The sequence below is a fragment of the Gymnoscopelus microlampas genome, assembly GCF_963454915.1.
Source record: "Gymnoscopelus microlampas genome assembly, chromosome: 18".
NCBI classification, from domain to species: domain Eukaryota; kingdom Metazoa; phylum Chordata; class Actinopteri; order Myctophiformes; family Myctophidae; genus Gymnoscopelus; species Gymnoscopelus microlampas.
The window spans coordinates 21,711,269-21,730,767 of record NC_139955.1 but is presented as its reverse complement, the minus strand read 5'-3'; the positions used below and the strand labels follow the sequence as shown (position 1 = coordinate 21,730,767).

At 42.6% G+C, this 19,499-nt stretch overlaps 2 protein-coding genes across 5 annotated transcripts in view; both read right to left on the bottom strand.

The window, feature by feature from the left end:
* Nucleotides 1-19,499, bottom strand: part of atp8a1 (ATPase phospholipid transporting 8A1) — a 153,645-nt gene that overhangs the window by 61,485 nt on the left and 72,661 nt on the right. For all 4 annotated transcript variants that reach the window (XM_084042015.1, XM_084042014.1, XM_084042016.1 and 1 more), the window contains 8 exons: nucleotides 18,656-18,728; nucleotides 12,516-12,621; nucleotides 10,959-11,041; nucleotides 10,085-10,134; nucleotides 8,835-8,904; nucleotides 8,230-8,314; nucleotides 6,673-6,812; nucleotides 2,771-2,909 (listed from right to left, as the gene is read on the bottom strand). In XM_084042015.1, the coding sequence (XP_083898141.1) occupies nucleotides 2,771-2,909; nucleotides 6,673-6,812; nucleotides 8,230-8,314; nucleotides 8,835-8,904; nucleotides 10,085-10,134; nucleotides 10,959-11,041; nucleotides 12,516-12,621; nucleotides 18,656-18,728 (746 nt within the window). The remainder of the gene's footprint in view (nucleotides 1-2,770; nucleotides 2,910-6,672; nucleotides 6,813-8,229; nucleotides 8,315-8,834; nucleotides 8,905-10,084; nucleotides 10,135-10,958; nucleotides 11,042-12,515; nucleotides 12,622-18,655; nucleotides 18,729-19,499) is intronic.
* On the bottom strand, nucleotides 16,494-17,672 carry LOC311065646 (tRNA-splicing endonuclease subunit Sen2-like; the record flags this gene model as incomplete). Its single annotated transcript, XM_084086090.1, has 1 exon — nucleotides 16,494-17,672. One exon carries the CDS (start codon nucleotides 17,670-17,672, stop codon nucleotides 16,494-16,496), a length of 1,179 nt encoding a protein of 392 aa, XP_083942216.1.

Sequence of the window (19,499 nt, the reverse complement as noted above, 5' to 3'; positions counted from 1 at the left end):
GCGCTTTGACCCAATCCTAAAATTACCCTAATTAGTCTATTCTAAGTTGATTGCAATGTGACCTTGAGAGGCTTGATCAAGCTCTCAAACCAAGAGGTGCAGGCAAAGACAAAGTGCATAGAATTAGGGAATTTACTAAAATCAACTTATGGTTTTTAGGCAGAACATTCAAGTTTTTAACTAAAGACATTGTCAGTCCCAATACCCTTTCCAGTACTTTGTTGGCCATCATTCTGCCATCCAGACCCTCCAAAATACAACCCAAGTATTGTACTGTACTCTTCACAGCGACCAATTCCCTATTCAACATGATCTTAAATTCAATGATTCTACTAAGTTTGATTTTGGTACCAAAAATAATAGCTTCTGTTTTGCCTAGGTGCACTGACAGCCTGTTGTCAACGAGCCAAGAGATCTACTTGGGCTTCCTAGCGATCTACAAGCTCACAACACATTGCATCCCGATTATAGATCAGCTATTTTCACATAGCTGAATAATAATACTGCTGGGGCCCCCTGGAAGGCCTCGAAGGATCCAACTTTTATTTCCCACTTCATGTCTCTCTGTTAGAAAGGACAATACCTCCTGAGTTTGCCAATCTTTTCACCCATCATAACATGAGTGAATGTTTTTGATATGCTCACCAGGGTGTCATGGAGCTGCCATGATCAACCGCAGCACCCTTCAACCCACAGACTGCATGGCAGTGCACTACCAGGTTAGAGTGTGTCCAGACATGAGGTGTTGTGTGATTATGTCATCACGAGGACAGTGGATCAAGACCATCTAAAGTTAAGCTCAGTTTAGCATAATTGGTTTTAGTTTAGTTCAGTTTATTCAATTGTGCTTATTTTTTCCCTTTAACAATACATTAGGAGTTAAAACGTTGACGATCGTTTGCATTCTTACAACTTTTACATGCCAGAACGGACCGTTTTCAGTTAGTTCGGGTCATCACAAGCTGATGGGCACCATTCGCCAGCCAGTGCCGAAAAGTGTGCCACGAACTCTGGCAATTGGGATCGTCTTTCAGCGAGGAAAATGGTAAAAAACTAAGTCAATATTGAGCGGGGGCTTTTTACAGAGCGACTCAGTCAAGCGTCGGACCTGTAAAAATACTTCCTGTGAGCGTGTGCTTCTTAGCAGCCCCTCTCACATCTGGGTATGGTGGGCACAAAGGGCTGATTCAGCCAGCCCGCAGTGGTAGGCAGCCACAAATGGAGGTCCTTCTTAATACCTATTTTTCTAGATGCTCATTTAATAGCCTGCCTGTTTTCGAGGTCGGATTAGTTTTTTGGGAGATTTGAGCTAATCTAGCCACATAAGAGGCTACTAATGGCTAGGTCCTTCAACGAAGGGCAAGGTGTGTGTGTGTGTGTGTGTGTGTGTGTGTGTGTGTGTGTGTGTGTGTGTGTGTGTGTGTGTGTGTGTGTGTGTGTGTGGGGGGGGGTGGGGGGGGGGTGATCACCTAATGCCAGGCCTCCTGCTCCAAGATAACCCCTGCAGGGCATAAGTCCCCAGAGGGCACCAAATATGTAAGAGCGGCCTGTTTGTGTACGTTGGGTATGTTATTTTATTTCATGTCGGTGCAGTGTGCTCGTACATCATGTTGCATTCTGAGCCAGATGTTTCTGCCCGATAAGTGTGACAGAGGCGGTCTGTCAGTAGTTTGTCTCACAGGGTGAGGATTGACTGTGGTGCAGACTGGAGTGGTTGTCAGGGGGCTGGCATGGACTCGTCCACACCGCAGACCAACTTCACCTGCAGCTCACCATTTGGTCTTAACACCAACCGCTCTGGCAGAGCCAGGTCATGATGCAGGAATTTTGCACAGCCCACTGTGCCAACAACTGGCTGTTGATCCGAATGTTTTCCTTTTGGTATCCAAGTGGAGAGCAGTCACTCAACTATTGTAAGCATTTTCTTTGAGATGGATATTAGGGTAGCAAGAGAAAGTAATGAAGATAGTCGAGGGAAGTGTCAGGAAGGATTCAATCCAAGACCAAGGATGAGAATATGTGGGCCTTAAAACTTATCTCATCACTTGACATGAATGTTTATAATGTTGATTTCCATAGCCATTTTATGTAAAGGGGATTTTTTGCAATGCGTTGTGAGCTTATAGTTCTGCAATTTTCTCCATTTAATTTTTTAGATATTTAATTTTGTCCATATCGTCCTGGCACTATGGCCCCAAAAGCAGTGTCAGTGCCCAATTATTAGTGTTCTTCAGTGTAGGAAATTTACAAACTTTTACACAAATTAGTGTGTTTTATACACATAGGGAGGCATTTGCATTTATAAAATGTGCTATGTGCATAAATATGATCATTTGCCCTTGTATGTTAGGTTTTTTGATTATCTGATTAGTATACTTGGCTGCTGTCACCACTGCCCTTTTGTTGTCATTTTAAGAATGTACAGTGAAGAAACAAACTAGTGACCATATAATGTAAACTATTAATGTAAATTCAATAACTCAAAACTTCTAACACAATAAAACAACACCTTCAATAACACAACACTAATCTAATCAAATTACTGGTTTGACCTGCTCCAAGTTATGAGGATTTTTTGTGTGTACCGTGAACATACTTACCGACTCCTGTGGTGTTATCAATTGATCTTGTCTGAATGTTTTAGTAGTAGCCTAAACCCTATACAATTAAATTCGAATTGAACAGAACTGCCCTGAATAAATTACATTAATATTTACACACAATGGACCAAAGGGTCAGCAAGTAAACAAGTACCACCAGTATATCTTACCAATATTGATGGCAGTCTCCTGCTTGTCTCCTGTCAGGATCCAGATTTTGATGTCAGCCTTCATCAGGGTCTCGATGGTCTCCGGTACTTTATCTTGGAGCTTGTCCTCTATAGCTGTGGCGCCCAGAAGCTGCAGGTTCTACAGAAACAAGAAATAAAAACAGGCAAGGTAAGTGGAGAGATCTACCTCACACACTCACCTGTGGTCTCAATTCAAACTTTAAATAAGCAGCAGTGCCAAACTGATGTCACCGCCAACTGCATAAACAAACATTATGTGAACAAATATATACCTCCTGAACATGCTAAATGTTTTCCAAAATATCACAGGAGGAGGGAGTCGAGAAAAAAGCAAGTAAGTGGAGATCTTAATGAGAGAGTGGCTTTACAATGTCATGTGTCAGAGAAATATGGAGACCAGGACTGTGTCACTCATTTGCAGTCGTGTTTTAGCCTTGTCAGCTGTTCTTGTTTTTCACCCTGCAAAGCCACTGAGGGTTTTTTTTTGGGGGGGGGGGTTGTATGTCTGTCTGTCTGCCTGTGTGTGTGCGTGCTTGCGTGCGTGCGTGCGTGTTGGTTGGAGAGTGGGATTAGGGTATGTGAAAAGACAAACAGACAGGTAATGCATTTTTCTCCGGAAGCTGCCATGTGTGATTGTGTGTGTGGTTGTTAGGGGTGTGGTACAGGAACAGACAGACGGACAGTCTCACACACACACACACACACACACACACACACACAATGTTTTCTCAGGAAGCCCAGTGGGTCTTTGGAATGGCTCGTAGGATCGTAGGGCCCTGCGGAGGCCCAGAGAGAGAGAGAAAAGAGGCAGCTGGCGAGCAGAGACCAGAGAAGCCATGGTAAGACCTCCCTGAGGAGCATTGACCTGAGCTCTGGTGCATGTATGTCTGCAGCCCTACACAGCTAAATCCTGAGTATTAGCCACTTAAACCCTATATACTTTGTTGACCGGGGTTCCCCAGGGCTCTACAATGTCCCCCCTCCTTTTCCCCTCATCTCCTAGCTGAAAATAGCTGATCTACAAACTCACAACGCGTCACAACATGAGGCTTTATGAGCTTGTAGAATGAGCTTGTAGATCGGATAAGGGTCATTTTTTCTCAGAGTTAAATTACAGTAATACTCAGGAGTTTTGCTGTGTACTGAGAGAGAACCAGACAAATGGTAAATACATGCACTGCTTAATCCTATCATAACATTCTAATGACATCATGGCTGTACAATAAGTAGACATTAACGCCGGCCACCAGCCAAATACTGCTAGATTTCGTATGTGGCTAGGTAAATAAACATATTTCGTGGGTTCCATTCTATGCATAAAAAGGAATTGGCATTAAGAGATACAGTAGGTCTAATAGCGACTAGTAAACATTCTGAATCTCTTGACCAGTGTTCAACAGTGGGGTTAAAAAGAAAAAGGCTAAATACCGATACAAAAAAAGGTAAAAAATGGCATCTGTACAGATTTTACAGTAAGTGTGTAAAACGGTATATCTGTACACATTCTATATATGGATAGTAATTAAAGCTCCAGTTTCCAGCTCTGCCCCTCACGTGCAACCATAGAAGTAATTGTAAAACTTTAGGAATATAATGTTAATGCAGATTATCTAGACTAGTGCTTGGCTAATCTGGGTTTGGAATGGCGTGTCAGGGAGATCTTCCAGGTCGCAGGACGATCAATCTCTGTTGGGCCATTCTTTATTGCTGGCTGCCTGATGTGGATGCTCAAATCATTATCGCCATAGTTATCTTTATAGTTATCATTCTTGGTGTGGACGGCCCTTTAGTTATGGATACTTGTTCTGAGCTGAAATGTATGTACACATCCCAGGAACTTAAACTTAGCTTAGTACCGGTTGGCGGAACATTGTTTTCCCCACATACTGTACATATATTGTAGATAATATTGAATCTATGACCGTTTACATTTCATGACATACTCAGCTTTGAAGTCAACTTGACATTTCAGAGCAATGAACAAATCGAAAAAGAAAATAAGGAACACAAGGAAAATATGTAGACATTTGTAGGAAACTTCCCACTTCATGTCTCTCTGTTAGAAAGGACAATATCTCCTGAGTTTGCCAATCTTTTCACCCATCATAACATGAGTGAGAGTTTTTGATATCCCCACAAGGGTGGTGTCATGGAGCTTCAAAACAGATTATTTTGTTGTTGGGTGCACTAGATTAGACTGGATTGTTGCAGTTGTCACAGACTGCTGTAACACAGAGGATCTTTCACCCCACCTACAGTTCACAAAGAGTACTACAGCTACTCTACACAAGGTCGGATTTTACAATGGCCTTTTTCTAGTGTATTATCCTTGTATTATGCTGAGGCAAATATCACTACAAAATAATATGTTATCACTTCAAGCTTAAGGACATACAGTAATAATGAATGATTAATAATAATATACTGTATATTAGGGTGACAACACAATTTCAATAAAATGCAATGGGGCACTTTGTACATGTCTTACTGTTGATTTAAGTATTAGAAAATCTCTTTGATTCATTCCATTGTGTCACCCTGTGGTACTACCACCAACTTAAAGAACACCGATAAGCTTGAGACCATATTAATCATACTCTTCACCCAAGCACATAGCCACGCTATAAGCGCATGCATCATTTTAATTGTGTTTACCTTTGAGTGGCCTCAGTGAGAATAGACCCCACAATCCTGATGGCATTAGTACCATTGCTCCACTCGTTGAGCAACCCAGGGAATGGAACCCTTAACCCTGGCAGTGTTATTGCATGCTCCACTCATTGAGCTTGGCAGGGCGAACACTGCATTCTCCTCTGTGTGAAAGCTTTCATGTTTACTTCATGATTGATTGGATCCATTTGGGTCCAGTCAGCGTTGAAGGGCTGGGATGAACAGGCCAGTCGGTTGATTTACGAGTGCGGCCGCTAGTGTTTGACTAGTGCTTCCACATAGATGTTCCTCACAGGAAACTGATTACACTTCCCGGTACTAACTTTGAGCCACAGACACACATGCGGGCGCACATGCACACAGCAAAGTTATTTAGATTAACACGTGTGTGTGTATGGGGCAGGCCCACGTTAATCACACAGGAGGTTATTTGGCTTCAGCTTGAATCAGGGAAGCCGTTCGGATCCTGCTGCAGATGGGCTGAAGGCTTTCAAATGGACGCTTTATACTGTATAACCGGGGCCTACATTAAGTGAAAGCAGCAGGGAAGGCAGGTAAATAAACAGATTGTGATGTTGCTTGCCAAGCTGACAGCATTCCAAGTTGGAACGTCTCTTGGCAATACAAGGCTGGATTAGATCCAGGATGGGCCATAAGAGATGGTGGTAGCGGTAATCAATCAATCAAGTCATCTTTTTATCTATCTATCTATCAACAGTATCTATCTATTTTCAGTATCCATGGATTAAAGCAGAATTAAATCTCACGACTGAAAATGATGTATGGCCAAGTCCTGATGTGTCAATTTGTGAAACATTATGAAAGGAACCCCCCACACTAGCGCAACACAATATGTAAAAATATGACACCTCCCAACCAGGTGAAGAAATCACAGATTGAGGCTTTAATCTTATTTTTTTGTGTGAAATATCCAAGACTATTAAGATGTTATGGAAGATGCTTCTGAACATGTTATACTAGTTTGACTTCAAATGCTCTAATCTTTAAAATAATAACCGAACATAGCCTATCTACAAGTTCTCATTGAGAGCTTGTAGATCGGCTAGTTTTGCTGCGCAACATGCTTCCATAGAAGACATGCTGGCTTCTATGGAATCCAAATCAGGCGTGGCGCCTGAGAACTTTAATCCATGAGTATCCATCTATCCATCCATCCACAGTCCACCAATTCATAGGTCAAATAAACAAACCTTCTCTATGAGTTCGTAGCTCTCCTCCAGTTTGAGGGCTCTGTTCTGCAGGGAGGTGCCGGCCCTGTGATGGAGCTCCAACCACTGCTGGTAGGATGACTCACTGATGTCTGCCACGGCAAAGCACAGAGTACGCAGCCCTGGATGGACAAAACAGTAGATTGTCAATCCTGTATGATTACGTCCATGTTGATTGTGTCGTTTGATTGTCCTACAGTATGTCAATTGTAACCATACTATGTCCATGCACTAATATTTGACATCCAAGTGAGTTCGGAGCTCTGAATACCTGGATGAGAATAATTGTGGTGTGCCATCTTGCAATGGACAATAGTACTGACGCAATCTGTCTAACATGCTGTGATCTAGTAAGCCCCACCCATCTGGCATGTCAAAAACATGCAAATGAACAACAGGTCCGTGTGAGATGCTGCTGATTCTGTTTGTAGTTAAAATCAAAGTGCATCTGTCTTAGAGAACCAAGCTTGATTAAAACATTGGCTGGTTCTGTACAAATTCCACGCAATAATATGCTTACAGCGAATGCCAAATTCCAAAAATAAACAACAATTCAATCGTGTTTTCCTTGATCCAAACTTAAAAGAAGTTGTAATTTTATTGGATCTTTGGAAAACAGTGTGATCTGACATAGCATACTGTACAGTCACAGTGCCGCTAATTCATCTACCGAAATAAAATACTTGATGATTCTACTTCTACTGTTGTTTCACTAGGGGGCAGTGTAAACACAAAGCAGAGCACGCAGAGCAGATGAAAGGTACACACAACCTACAATGCAGTTATTCTCTGCTCATTGTCTCACATACTACCAGTGGTGTAATGGTGATTTTTTTCCGGCGGAACAGTATTTTAATGACGTCAAGTGCACGCGGCCACACGCGCATGCATGCGCACAGAACAGCTGATATTGTATGAGAGTGACGAGACCAGCATTAGAAAATATCTTCTTAATGTGTGATTGATATACATTTTTACTTAGGTTTACGGGTGTATAAATAGTAGGAAACATGTTTGTATAGGAAATTACTAGTTTTTAGTTTTTCTTAGTTTTAGTCTTGGTGAATCTTCTCAAGGAATGCCTTGAAATATAGGAGCTGAAAAAGGTGTAAGCTATAATGTATGAGGATGCTCACTGGTAAACCTGTTATGCAAAGTAGCCATTTGGGTACTTGGCTCGTGAATCTAGGGGGACACGTTCTAGTGTGCACGCGCATGTTCCGTGCCGTACATGTGCGTGCATGTGAAAAATGACTGGCCACACGCCGTGGTGTCCCGTGAAGCAACCAAAACACCACTGCATACTACTACTACTACCTTGATTACTCTCATCCTAACATGTGAAAATGATTCAAGTGTATGTGTATCTCTAAGTGAGGGAAACAAAAGAAGCTTCCAACCCAACTGTTAATCGATCAGTGAGTGATTACATTTACCAGGAGAGAAAAGGTGAAAAAAAAAATGGAGCATAGTAATTGGAAAACAATCCAGAGGATGTTTTTACTTCTGGCCAACAGGGGGCGCTGTTTGTCCACTCACCCTCAGTGGCAAACTGTTCCAGGTGCTTCAGTGTGATCTCTTTGTACCTGGAGCTATCAGCTAGGCGGTCATAAACAACTGTGTCCTGCAACAACAACAAAACAAATAAAGAGTCTTAGTGATTTGCTACTCATATCCAGAGCGAAGAAAAAATGTCTTGGACAGAGACATATTCATTGGGCTATTTTTTATGTCAGCACCTAATCAGAGACATGGCTTGGAAGTTAAAGGAAAAGGGGATGGAGGCACTAGATTGGCATAGTTAGCATTACCAAATTAGCTCCTTTCAACAAGTTATTCATACTATTGAGAATGCTAAACAAACGCCTCTACGCCCCTGTGTTACACCTACACTGCCCTTCTACTGTACCCACAGTGAGTGGCTTACAGTATTTCACCCCACACATGGAAATATTTTACCAAGCCAGTGTGTACAAATAATGCTAATCTTGCAATAATTTCTACTATTAAACAGAAACAATATTGTGGCTAAAAGAGGGAAGGCAGTGAGGGGAGCGGAGGAGGAGAGAGAAGCTTTCGACACTCCTGTGGTAATGATGGTGATGGCTCGTTGTGCGTTGCCATGGCGAGAGACAGACACTCACGGCTCCTTTGCAGTAGAGGCGGATCTTCCCAGATGGAGTGCGCATGATGACCGACATCCTCTTCCTAGAACTGAGAGAGAGAGAGAAGCAGATCAAAGAGTGAGGGAGAGAGCGAAAGAGAGGGGGACAAAGAGAAATCGATAGAAACAAACAGAGGGGGGAAGAGAGACAGAGGGAGGAGGAGAGAGAGAGAGCAATCACATCCCAAGCTGTTACAGCCACCTGAACAAATGATCACACACTGTACTATTTGAACAGGCATCTGTTGAAATTAAACGTGTAAGAAAATACATGACATCATAGGTCTCACAATTCATTTGTACAGACTTTGTGAGAGCAAAAGACAGCATGCTCTCAGCCTCTCACTGTCAAATAGGTAGGTTGTACAAGTATTTTTTTTTACCCGCCTTGTCTCCCAATTTAGTCGTTCCTCTAGTTAATTCCTCCCCACAAACATTTCTGTGTTGTCACTGCTGTTGTATTCTACCGACTCTGCCAGTGAGGAGCCCCCACCGGGAGGACGTAGGGCCTTCGGCCTACTCCTCCCGCCCAACACTCCCTGCTGACAGGTGCCGCCCCAGCCCGTAGGAATACATGCAGTGACAAATATCACCCTCCCTGCCCGGCTTCCCTCCCCCGAACACGGGCCAATTGTGTTCGCATAGAGGCCTGATAAAGCCGGATGCACCACGGTGGATTCAAAACCACAGGTTCTACCAGTCCGCAGGAAAAACAATGATCACCCCGTTGTAGACCTTACGGCACCACGTTATTTGTACAAGATACCTAAATATCTGCACAACAGAATTATGTGAACAAAATGACTAAACTGACAGTCAAGTTGGTGATCCAAGTTATTTTGTAGCAAAGTTACTCATGTTATACCAAAAAGCACTATTTAAAAATTGTGTACACAGTAAAGTGTTAATTTATCCTTTTGTAACTCAGAGAGTTGAAGGAAAACTCTGCAGATTTTCAACCTGAATCCCATTGCTCTGATGTCAATAATATAGTGACAAAAAAATTACTATTGTCTTCTGTGCATTTCTCTCCAAAATATTGACATCACTGAAACTATGACGTCAAACGCGTTGTTTCATGTCATGTCGAGCGTATGAGATGTACACCTGATGACCCCAGCACTATATTATTGATCTCCTCCTGGGATTTAGGTTGAAAAGCAACATTATTGTTTAAGGAACTGACAGTGTATTCTGAGCTAGATAAACTGAATAAGAGAGAGATAATACCTTGTGAACTCCAGGACATGAAGCAGCTCGTACTTCTGCTCCGAGCCAAGCTAAGAACAGAAGAACATGAGACTCGGTGTTACTGCAACAGGAAACTGAAGTCAGCTTCACTCTTTCTCCATATCATCTTGCCTCTAACGGCACAAACCACACTCCCCATCCAATCAGGCCTAATTGCACTTTAACAGTATTTATCAGTAACAAGCGCTGACCCAACGGTGGCAAAATGATAAGGTAAGAGATTCAATTTAACTCTCCTAATTGTGGAAAGCGCCAGGTACAAGTTGGGCGGATTGCGTAGATGTTGAGGGCCTTAGAAGGCTAATAAAGGTTAAAGAACTTGGACAAGACATGATGCTCTCAAGGGAGTAAAATCAGAGAACAATTTTGGCCTCAGTGTCTCTGCCCGTAGTCATCAGGTTAGCTCATTAAAAGAACGACATACTGAGGTGACCTTACATCTGGAGAACACACACAACACATTGCCTAATTTGATCATGAATAGTTATTATATTCAAATGGGAAAAACTAAATATAGTTCATCATCTGTTAGTTGTACTTACTGTTGAAAATCTAAATTACAGTAAAGAACCAGTATGTAATACTATCTATAATATTATATACAAATTGTTGTCATCATGCACAGCAGTATTCCTTCCAGGGTGCTGCTAATGAAGTACATAAAAAGGTTCATTGCACACAAGGAGACTTCTATATTTACTTAAGCTACTTTTTATATTATATATGAAAAAGTGCAAACGCATGTCGCCCTAGGTTCACCATACAACCCATTTGTATTTAATATAGTATATACTCTTAATAATAGAAAGAGCCTGCATGGTGCTCATGATGATGTTGCTCTGGTCAATCTTACCGATTCCATGATGACGGTGTCTGGGGTTCTGCCAGAGAACACGAAGCCCAGGCTCTGCGCTGCTCTCACTAGTGCTCCTTCATCTATCAAACAAACATACACACAGCTTTCTCAAGTAACAGCATGGGCCATACATATATCTATGATCAGACGCACATTTATATTTTGTACAGAAAAGCTCATTATCAGCCAGGGCATGTTTTTACCACAAGGAAAGCAAATCAAAACAGTTTTTGATGCAGCAATTTGTTTTACTCCAAGGCATAAAATACAGTACATGCTTTGCATAGGCTGATGACGTAAATATGTGCTTTGTCTCGTCTTACTGCAAACCAAAGTTCGCCATTAGGGCACTAAAAGTCTTGGACTTGAAATATATATCACATTTTGTGTCAGAAGGCTGAAGGGTGATAAGAAACTTTTTTCCACTTCACATAGCAAAGTATCTCTTCTCTAGAACTCAGCTCATCTTTATACCAAAGCAACAATATGTGAAATGAAGAAGCATCAGCATGATGGAACAAGTCTTTTTGATCCAGTCAGGAAGGTGCTTGATAATTAATGCAAAGTAAAAATAGAGAACAGCATAATGATATTCTATGAGCTCATCGAGGCTGCTGCAGCTGAGAATAATCACAGCAAGAAATATCCTGTAATATCCCATAGTCACTGCAGTAACCTTCAGTGGGAATAATGGTCTCAAGAACCAATGGTAGATAGCCTGACTGTCCTCCTGTAACTGGAAGGCCACGATTCAATCCCTTGGGACAGCAATGTGTCTATTGATACCTTACAACTACAGTTTATTAATTTGATTATATATATATATATATATATATATATATATATATATATATATATATTTATATATACATACATACATACATACATACATACACACACACACACACACACACACACACACACACACACACACACACACACACACACACACACACACACACACACACACACACACACACACACACACACACACACACACACACACACACACGGATCAAAGTGGGGAAAAACAGGCAATGTTTTTGTTAAGGGATATTGATTTTGGGAACATTGGGTAGTGGCATCTCTTCCTCTTCTGTTCTCATAACGGATGTAGAATACATCTTGAAGTCAAAGTGCAGTGGCAACGTGTCCAATTCACACATGAACACAGGACATTAAGCTGTAAATTAAAATATCTCTTCAAAGACAAAAAATAACTACTAGCACATCAACTAGAAGGTTCACAGTTACAATTGTCTCTTTGACAAATTGAGGATGATATAAAGGGTCTCCTTTTAGGCTTCTTATAAAAATGTATGGTGAATTTGCCCCCGTCCTTGGACCGACATGCAATAATGTTAGCACAGGATCAAATCCAATTAACTGTTTTGCCTACAGTTCAGGTCACATTAGGTGGTGAATCTCACCACTGGTATTTCACAAACACACTTGTTGAAGCTTAATGGCACCTCCACAAGTGACTGAGAATTGGTACCAACAAGCACCAATTCCCAGGCCTGGTCAGGAAGGTCATCAGGTGTTGTGGCCTACCTGGAGATGCAGCTTGGTAGGTGAGTCTGTCCCCAGTGTGCTCAGGGACTGCGGTGTGACAGATGGCCATCATGGTCATGAAGTCTAGAATGACAGGCGCTGTAGGCTGCAAGAGAGTAATGGGAAGGGGGGATGAGGGTGGAAGGATTGAGAAAGAGGGAGGGAGAGTCATTAAGTGAGAGTGGGAGGGAGGGAAAGAACAAGAGACGGAGCAATATATGGGTGCATTTCGCCTTTCCGACATGTCGCCTTTCTGGCGTTAACGAACCCTATACCTAACCCTAACCGCACGCGGAAGCCACTAGTCGGAGTGGCGAGATGTTGGAATGGAAGGAGCACCCCCAATTTATACTGTATACACATGGAAAATACTCAGTGACAGGCTTCAATTCCTCAAACACATTACACATTAACTGAATGATAGCATGTGTTGAATAATTATGTACCTGCATAATACAAACATGTATCTATTCATGATGTAAAGTAACAGGTCCAGTCTACTCTACAGTTCATAGTGAGAGCATCTGAGGTTAATGACTAGAGATGATTATATGAGAAATACACAACATGGACAAAGAGACTGGAAAACAACAGCTTCTTTCCAAGATGGACTCATAACTTCATTCTCCCCCAAACACACGAGTCACGTGAGTCACAAACATTCATACCCAGGAATAGCCCTGTACAACCACTCTGAGTCATTCTTGGTCAACTGAGCAGCTCCACAGGACTAATTGGTAAATAAGTACCATGCTCAAGGGCACATTGGCTGTTGAGGGAGAGAGATTATCATTCAAAGTCGCCAACATCATTTTATCAGCCAGTGTAGGGGTTTCAAACCAGCAACCTTCCAGTTAACTAGCTCAAGTCTAGACTACCGCCACCCTCATCGGATGCTGGGGCTGCAGAAACAGCAGGCCCCAATCAGCACTCTCATTAGGGCAAACAACTGATATCTCCCACTAAAGCCAGTTCATTTTGATGGTTGGATTCACACTGTACACAGACTGTGAAGTCAAAACCCCATAAAATATAAAAATAACACAGTATGCCTCAATTAGAGTTTTTTTTATAATTATGTCTATATCGTGTGGCCTACTTTTGGTTCCTTGGCCCTTGGTTGAGAAATAACGAGCTGGAGCTGAGACCAATGGATGGATATTAATATAGTCAATAAAATAGAAGAGTTGAACTGCAGAATAAGTTTCAATTCATCTAATGCCAACCTGGGACCTAAATTGGTCAGTATGGTAGAGAATTCCTCGGCCAACTCATAGAATGATTTTGAGTCACTTGCATGCATCATACCAAATACATGTACTGTATGTTTCTTTCAGCTACAGTATTTAAAGAAAAAACACCATGAGGGCAGAGGTGCTCTATGGAAAATAACAGCCTCTGTAAATGGAATTCTTTCATGAGACTAGGGTAGGAACAGTTAATTGAATTAATCAATTATAAAAGATCATCTATTATAATAAAATAATACATTTTTTGAGTAGTATAAATGGACCGTGAAGTCAAATAAGGTTGCAACAGTTTCAACACATCTCGATTTTGTTCTTTTTTGTATCAATTTAGTTTTAAAAATCGATTTCATGTCAATTCATATAAGAAAATTATGAATAAAAAAGGTATGCCCCCACAAAAAAAAAAAATTCTTCATTGTATTCTTCAAAAGTTATTGATAGAATAATCGCTAAGAAATTAATCAATAACTGCAGCCCTGCATGAGACTTGCTCCTCCACGTTTCTGAACCAACATACAGCAATAACTCAATGAAGCACTGTGCATGCATATAATTAAATCCGCTTTTATCCTTGCACACTGCACTGTCCCCTGGTTTGTAATGAGAGCTCTTTGAAGAGAGAACTGTGTCAGAGAACAAAGGAGCCATGAAAGAAGAAGGCAGGATGAATCAGAGGCTGCTTTTTCAAATGAAAGTCCACAGGGCCTATTACAGCCCAGGTGGCTGTTAGGGCACTCCCTGCCTCCCGCAGAATGCCAATCTGCTCCAGGTTGACAGGTATGAGTATGACCGTGTATGCCTACATGCACGTATGCGTGTGACACACAGATGGCAAGAGTGGATCGACCAAAGAGTATAAATATGCGCGTGTGCGTGTGCGTGTGTGTGTGTGCGGGCGCACGCGCGCGCGCATCTGCATGTGTACTATGGGCGCCAGACAGGTCAGGGTGATGGTCACCTAAGCGGAGAGCTTAGAGCGCGTCACTACGCCCACAGAGGGCTCTGACTGACAGTACGATAAGATGTGACAGCTAAAATGGTGCCACCAGCTCTCGCCCCCGCAGACTCCTGGGTAATCTCTGTCACGGCAACAGTGACGGACACTCATCGCTTCAGACACGTCCAGCGTGGAAAGAAGGTGAAGAGGCGACACAGTAGGAAACAGAGTGAAGCAAGCAAACAGACAGGAATAGAGTCAATACGAAGCACTCAAGGGTATGTATTTATTTATTGTTTAAGATTATGTTTTACAGCATTTCTTTATTCATGATAAAGACAGTGAACAGAGAGACAGGGAAGGCAGGAAACATGCAAATCTTGGGTCAGATTCGATCCCAGGCTGTCTGTGGGACGGACTTTGATTGATTGATTGAATATTTTATTAGGCAAAAAAATGTAAAACATCACATTTACATTTAACATACTTTGTCTAACAGGTCCGTTCATAAAAGTCCTTGCGGACTTGTTTCCAATGATGGCCTTGGTATTCAATTCATAGACTATTGCCCTATTTATGTGGGATGAGCTACCGGGGGACCCTGGGGATGTTTATTTTCATCACTGCCAAAGATACATGTATGGCTCTCGACTCATCTCATCCATACAGGTCGGAGTGATGTTAATAAGCCCCTATATACTTCGTCATACAGGATGCGACGCAATGTGACGCGTTGTGAGCTTGTAGACCGATTATAAAATGTTTTTGCCTATAATGACATGCCTAAAATAGGGATGCCAGGTTGAAAGTGGTTAAGGAGGTACAGTATGACCTCCGAGGATGTAAACGTAGATAGTTGAGCGTAGAAAATGTTTTAACATGAATGTGTTGATCCAAGGATTTGGATTTGTTGCAAGCTATTTCCAAAGTTCCATTCCACAGATTTGATCTACTCATATCACAAAAGGTGACATATTCCTACTGAAAACAAAAGGAAAAAAGTGACTAAATGCAAGAGATAAGAGTGCAAGAAACAAAGACATGCACCACCAATTAGGCAAAACGCATACACAGCTACAAGGACCATTTGCTTGTTTTTTCCCCCCAATTAGCAATGTGTGCACTGCTGGTTTCTCAGTATGTAGGCTAACTAAAGCAGATCCTAGACAAACTCATTAATGTGTGGAGAGTTTCTGCTGTCACAACATGGCAAACATCACAGTGGGATTAGTTCCCTTCCCTAGGCAACACCGCTGTACGTAATTAGACATGACATCTTGCCTCCCCCACAATGTCTGGCAACCCAGTGACTCAACCAGCCAATCAATCACAGCTGCCTTACACCCATCTCGAATGTTACAAGTGGCACTTGGGACCCTGCTCTACAAACTCTGTGACAGGCTACACATTCTGATACAGATTGGTTTATGGGTCGACCTCTTAAGGTGAATGATACAGAACTGATTCAAGCAGTGCCAAATTAGTCCCCACGGGGACTCTTTTTTTTTGTTTTTATGGGACACAATGTCGCTTCCACAGCGTTTCAAATATCATCGGATTGAGGTAATTACGCTGGCAAGGATTGTTTAATATCTTGGCAATCAATGTGTTAAGTGCTCTGTGCTCAAAGTGAATTAAAAAGCAAACGTTTCGGTCCTGGGACCTTTGTCAGTGCACTTAGCACTGACGAAGGTCCGAGGACCAGTCAGCTGACAGGACATTCAAACACCAAGTATTGTCTCACTCTCTCAGCATCCAATCAGAGCAGTCTTCTCGTCACTGGTCTGCCAATTAAACGTTGTCTTGTTCTCGCTCTCGAGAAGAAATCCACCTGCTCATAATAACTTCCTGGACAGTCAGTCTGTTCAGACAGAGAGGAGAATCCAGGCCAGATTCTGACAGGTCATCCGGGTGGATGATGTAACACAACAACAATTCCTTGGAGACGTTGGCAGTGATGCGCTTGAGAGCCGCAAGAGAACGCCAGCTGAACGAGCGCAGCGTTGTGAACGCAACGCAGCCGACACTCTGCAGCACCACAGAATAACTGGCATGATGGAATGGAGGGCCTTTCCTGTACAGCATTAGGTCACATCCATTTTTGAGTCCAGGTTTTGGAACCCAGCCTTTAGATCTGTAGAAATGATAGGCGGTGTATGACCACAGGAAGTTGCTCTGAATGGACCGGAAGCGTCTCCAGAGCTGGACAACAGACTGAGGTTCCTGGTCAAAGCACACAGAGAGGCAGCCCAGGGCATACACCAAGAAGAACGCCTCCTCTAGAGTGAGTTGTAGATACTCTGTGAACTTCACCGGTCTGTTTCCCTCCTGTTCTACCTGCTCTCTGTCATCAACAGCCAACAGGAACTGGCAGTCTCCCCACTGTTCAGGGTCAGAGTTCAGAGCTGAAAGGGTCTCTTCAGTGCACCCTAACCTGCTAGGTATTTTAGCCTGGATCTCCACAGGGTGTGAATCTGTCTCTGAACCTGACCACACGCTGTCCAGCTCCCCCTCCTCAGAACTCCAAACACAGCTCTTAACGTCACTCCCCTCCTCGCAAAGCTTCTCTCCTGGTCCCGCCTCTTCCTGTTCATCCTCCATTTCCACTGGTTGAGACAGCTTGAGGAGAGTTTCATTGACAGCCTCCTCGTCCAATCCTTGAGCCAGACTCACCTGCTGCTCGTACTTGGATTGTGAGATGACAGGTATACTACGGCCACAAGAGACTTCCCATTGATTGGAGATGCTGTGATCTGGTCTGGCTCTGGATAGAATGCCTTTACCAAAATAACCCTTCCCATATATGTCCATTATGTGTGCTGGGTGTCGGATCAGTACAGTGCTGTTGATCAGTTCACCCTGGTAAACAGTGCCCCTGTGCAGGCTGATCCCCTGACTCTCCGGCAGTGGGAACGGAGCTTCATACTCCTCATAGACTCTGTTCCTCCTCTGAGGAGCTATAAACATCATGTTGTCATGAACATTTCATAATAATTATAAAATATATGGTGTCCGATGAGAACCTAACCTGGATATCTAACCTGTGTGGTTCAAAAGGTGGTTCAAGGCAACTAGTGGCTGGATACTCATGTCATTTCACTGATGTTACTCTGCCATTTCATTTGTCTGCCATATCCATATATGTTTCACGTCAGCATGATGTCAGACTAGATGTCTCCAGCAGCAGCCAACCATGCCCTAATATGGAGTTGCTCATGACGTTTAGACAGCAGTGATGGCAACCATGGCAACCCAAACGTATTAAGTAACCATGGCGATCTACCAAACAAACCATATGACGTAAAAGTCTTCGTTACAATAACGTTAATTTGTTGTCGTTGTTGTCGGTTAGACTGTAGAAGAGCGATAAATAAATTCAATGTTAAATTTAGTCAAATTGTTTGACACCATAGACGCATGTTGACTCGGGTGTGTAACTTATCATCATCATCATCATCATCATACTATGAGCCGCCAATTCTCTGTCCCACGAGAAATGTCTGTGTACAGATTCTCTGTCCGGGGTATAACTCGGGGAGCGATAAACAAAATAGTCCTTGCTTCTCCAGACAGATAGAAATAGACATATATGGGCAGAAAAGGGACAGACGGGTACAACGGGTACTCTGACAAAGCCCCCGACAACATGACTCAGACATATTGGTCTGATCGGCGGTGCGACGTAGGTGTGAGGGCCGCGTACCGGGCCGAACCTCTAGTATAGTATATATGTGTTAAGTGTTAAATAGCTGTATATTATGATAGTATGCATTGCTATAGTGTGTTTGTTCAGTAACAGGGGTCTCCCCATCTCTCCAGCTATTATTATTTATTATGGCATGCCGGTTTCTCTACTCAATGGCAAGTTTCTCAACATACACGTGGAGTGATACTGAATAGCAGCAATCTATGCTAGTTTGTGTTATGCAAGGGGAGGCCTGGCTTTTACTTACGTGATTGTTTTGGAGGTTTTCCACTAAGCTTGGGTCAGTAAATCCTGCCTCCTCTGATGACTGTGTGCTGTGCCTGGGGATGAGAGAAGAGAGAAAACCACAAAGTCCACTGAAATGCTTTATAATGCAATGACACAGTGTACAAGACTAGAACACAAGTGGTGGTTAGTCAGTGTAGTTGGTGTAGTCTGGGCCAGTAACCAGGTACCACTTTGATTTGCCTTTGTGTATGAAATGTGCTATATAAAGGTCCTACACAAATATTTATGATTGATTGAAGACTGCAATAGCAAAATGGAGATACAGTACATATTGCAACCTTTTGACATTATCCAGCAGTTTTCACGTCCGTTACACGTCCCAGACACGTCTCCCTCCTGGCTCCCAGACTGTGGGACAAACTCTCCATTGCAGTCAGCAGAACTGCACTCACTCCCAATTTTCAATCTGAAGACTCACCTCTTCAGACTCCACCTCAGCCCTTAGCTCTTCAAATTACCCGTACCGCTTCCTGACACCTTCTGCTCGATTGGTGCTAGCAACTGACCAAGATATGACTACCATGCAGACATCTTGGTCATTCGTTCTCATGTTTGTTACTTAGGCTTATTTTCTTGACCACAATGTTAAGAATGTCATTTAGATAGCATGTTATTTAAACAGATGCAAGGTTCATTCACAACAGCTCATACCCTAAGTGAGGTTGTCATTTGGCTCATACCCTAAGTGAAGTTGTCAATTGTGTTATTCCTTGGTGGCTGTTGTGTTTTTCACACAAAAAAATAAAACACAAAAGGAATGGGTACCAGAGACTAATTTGCTAATACAGCTTATACAATGAATA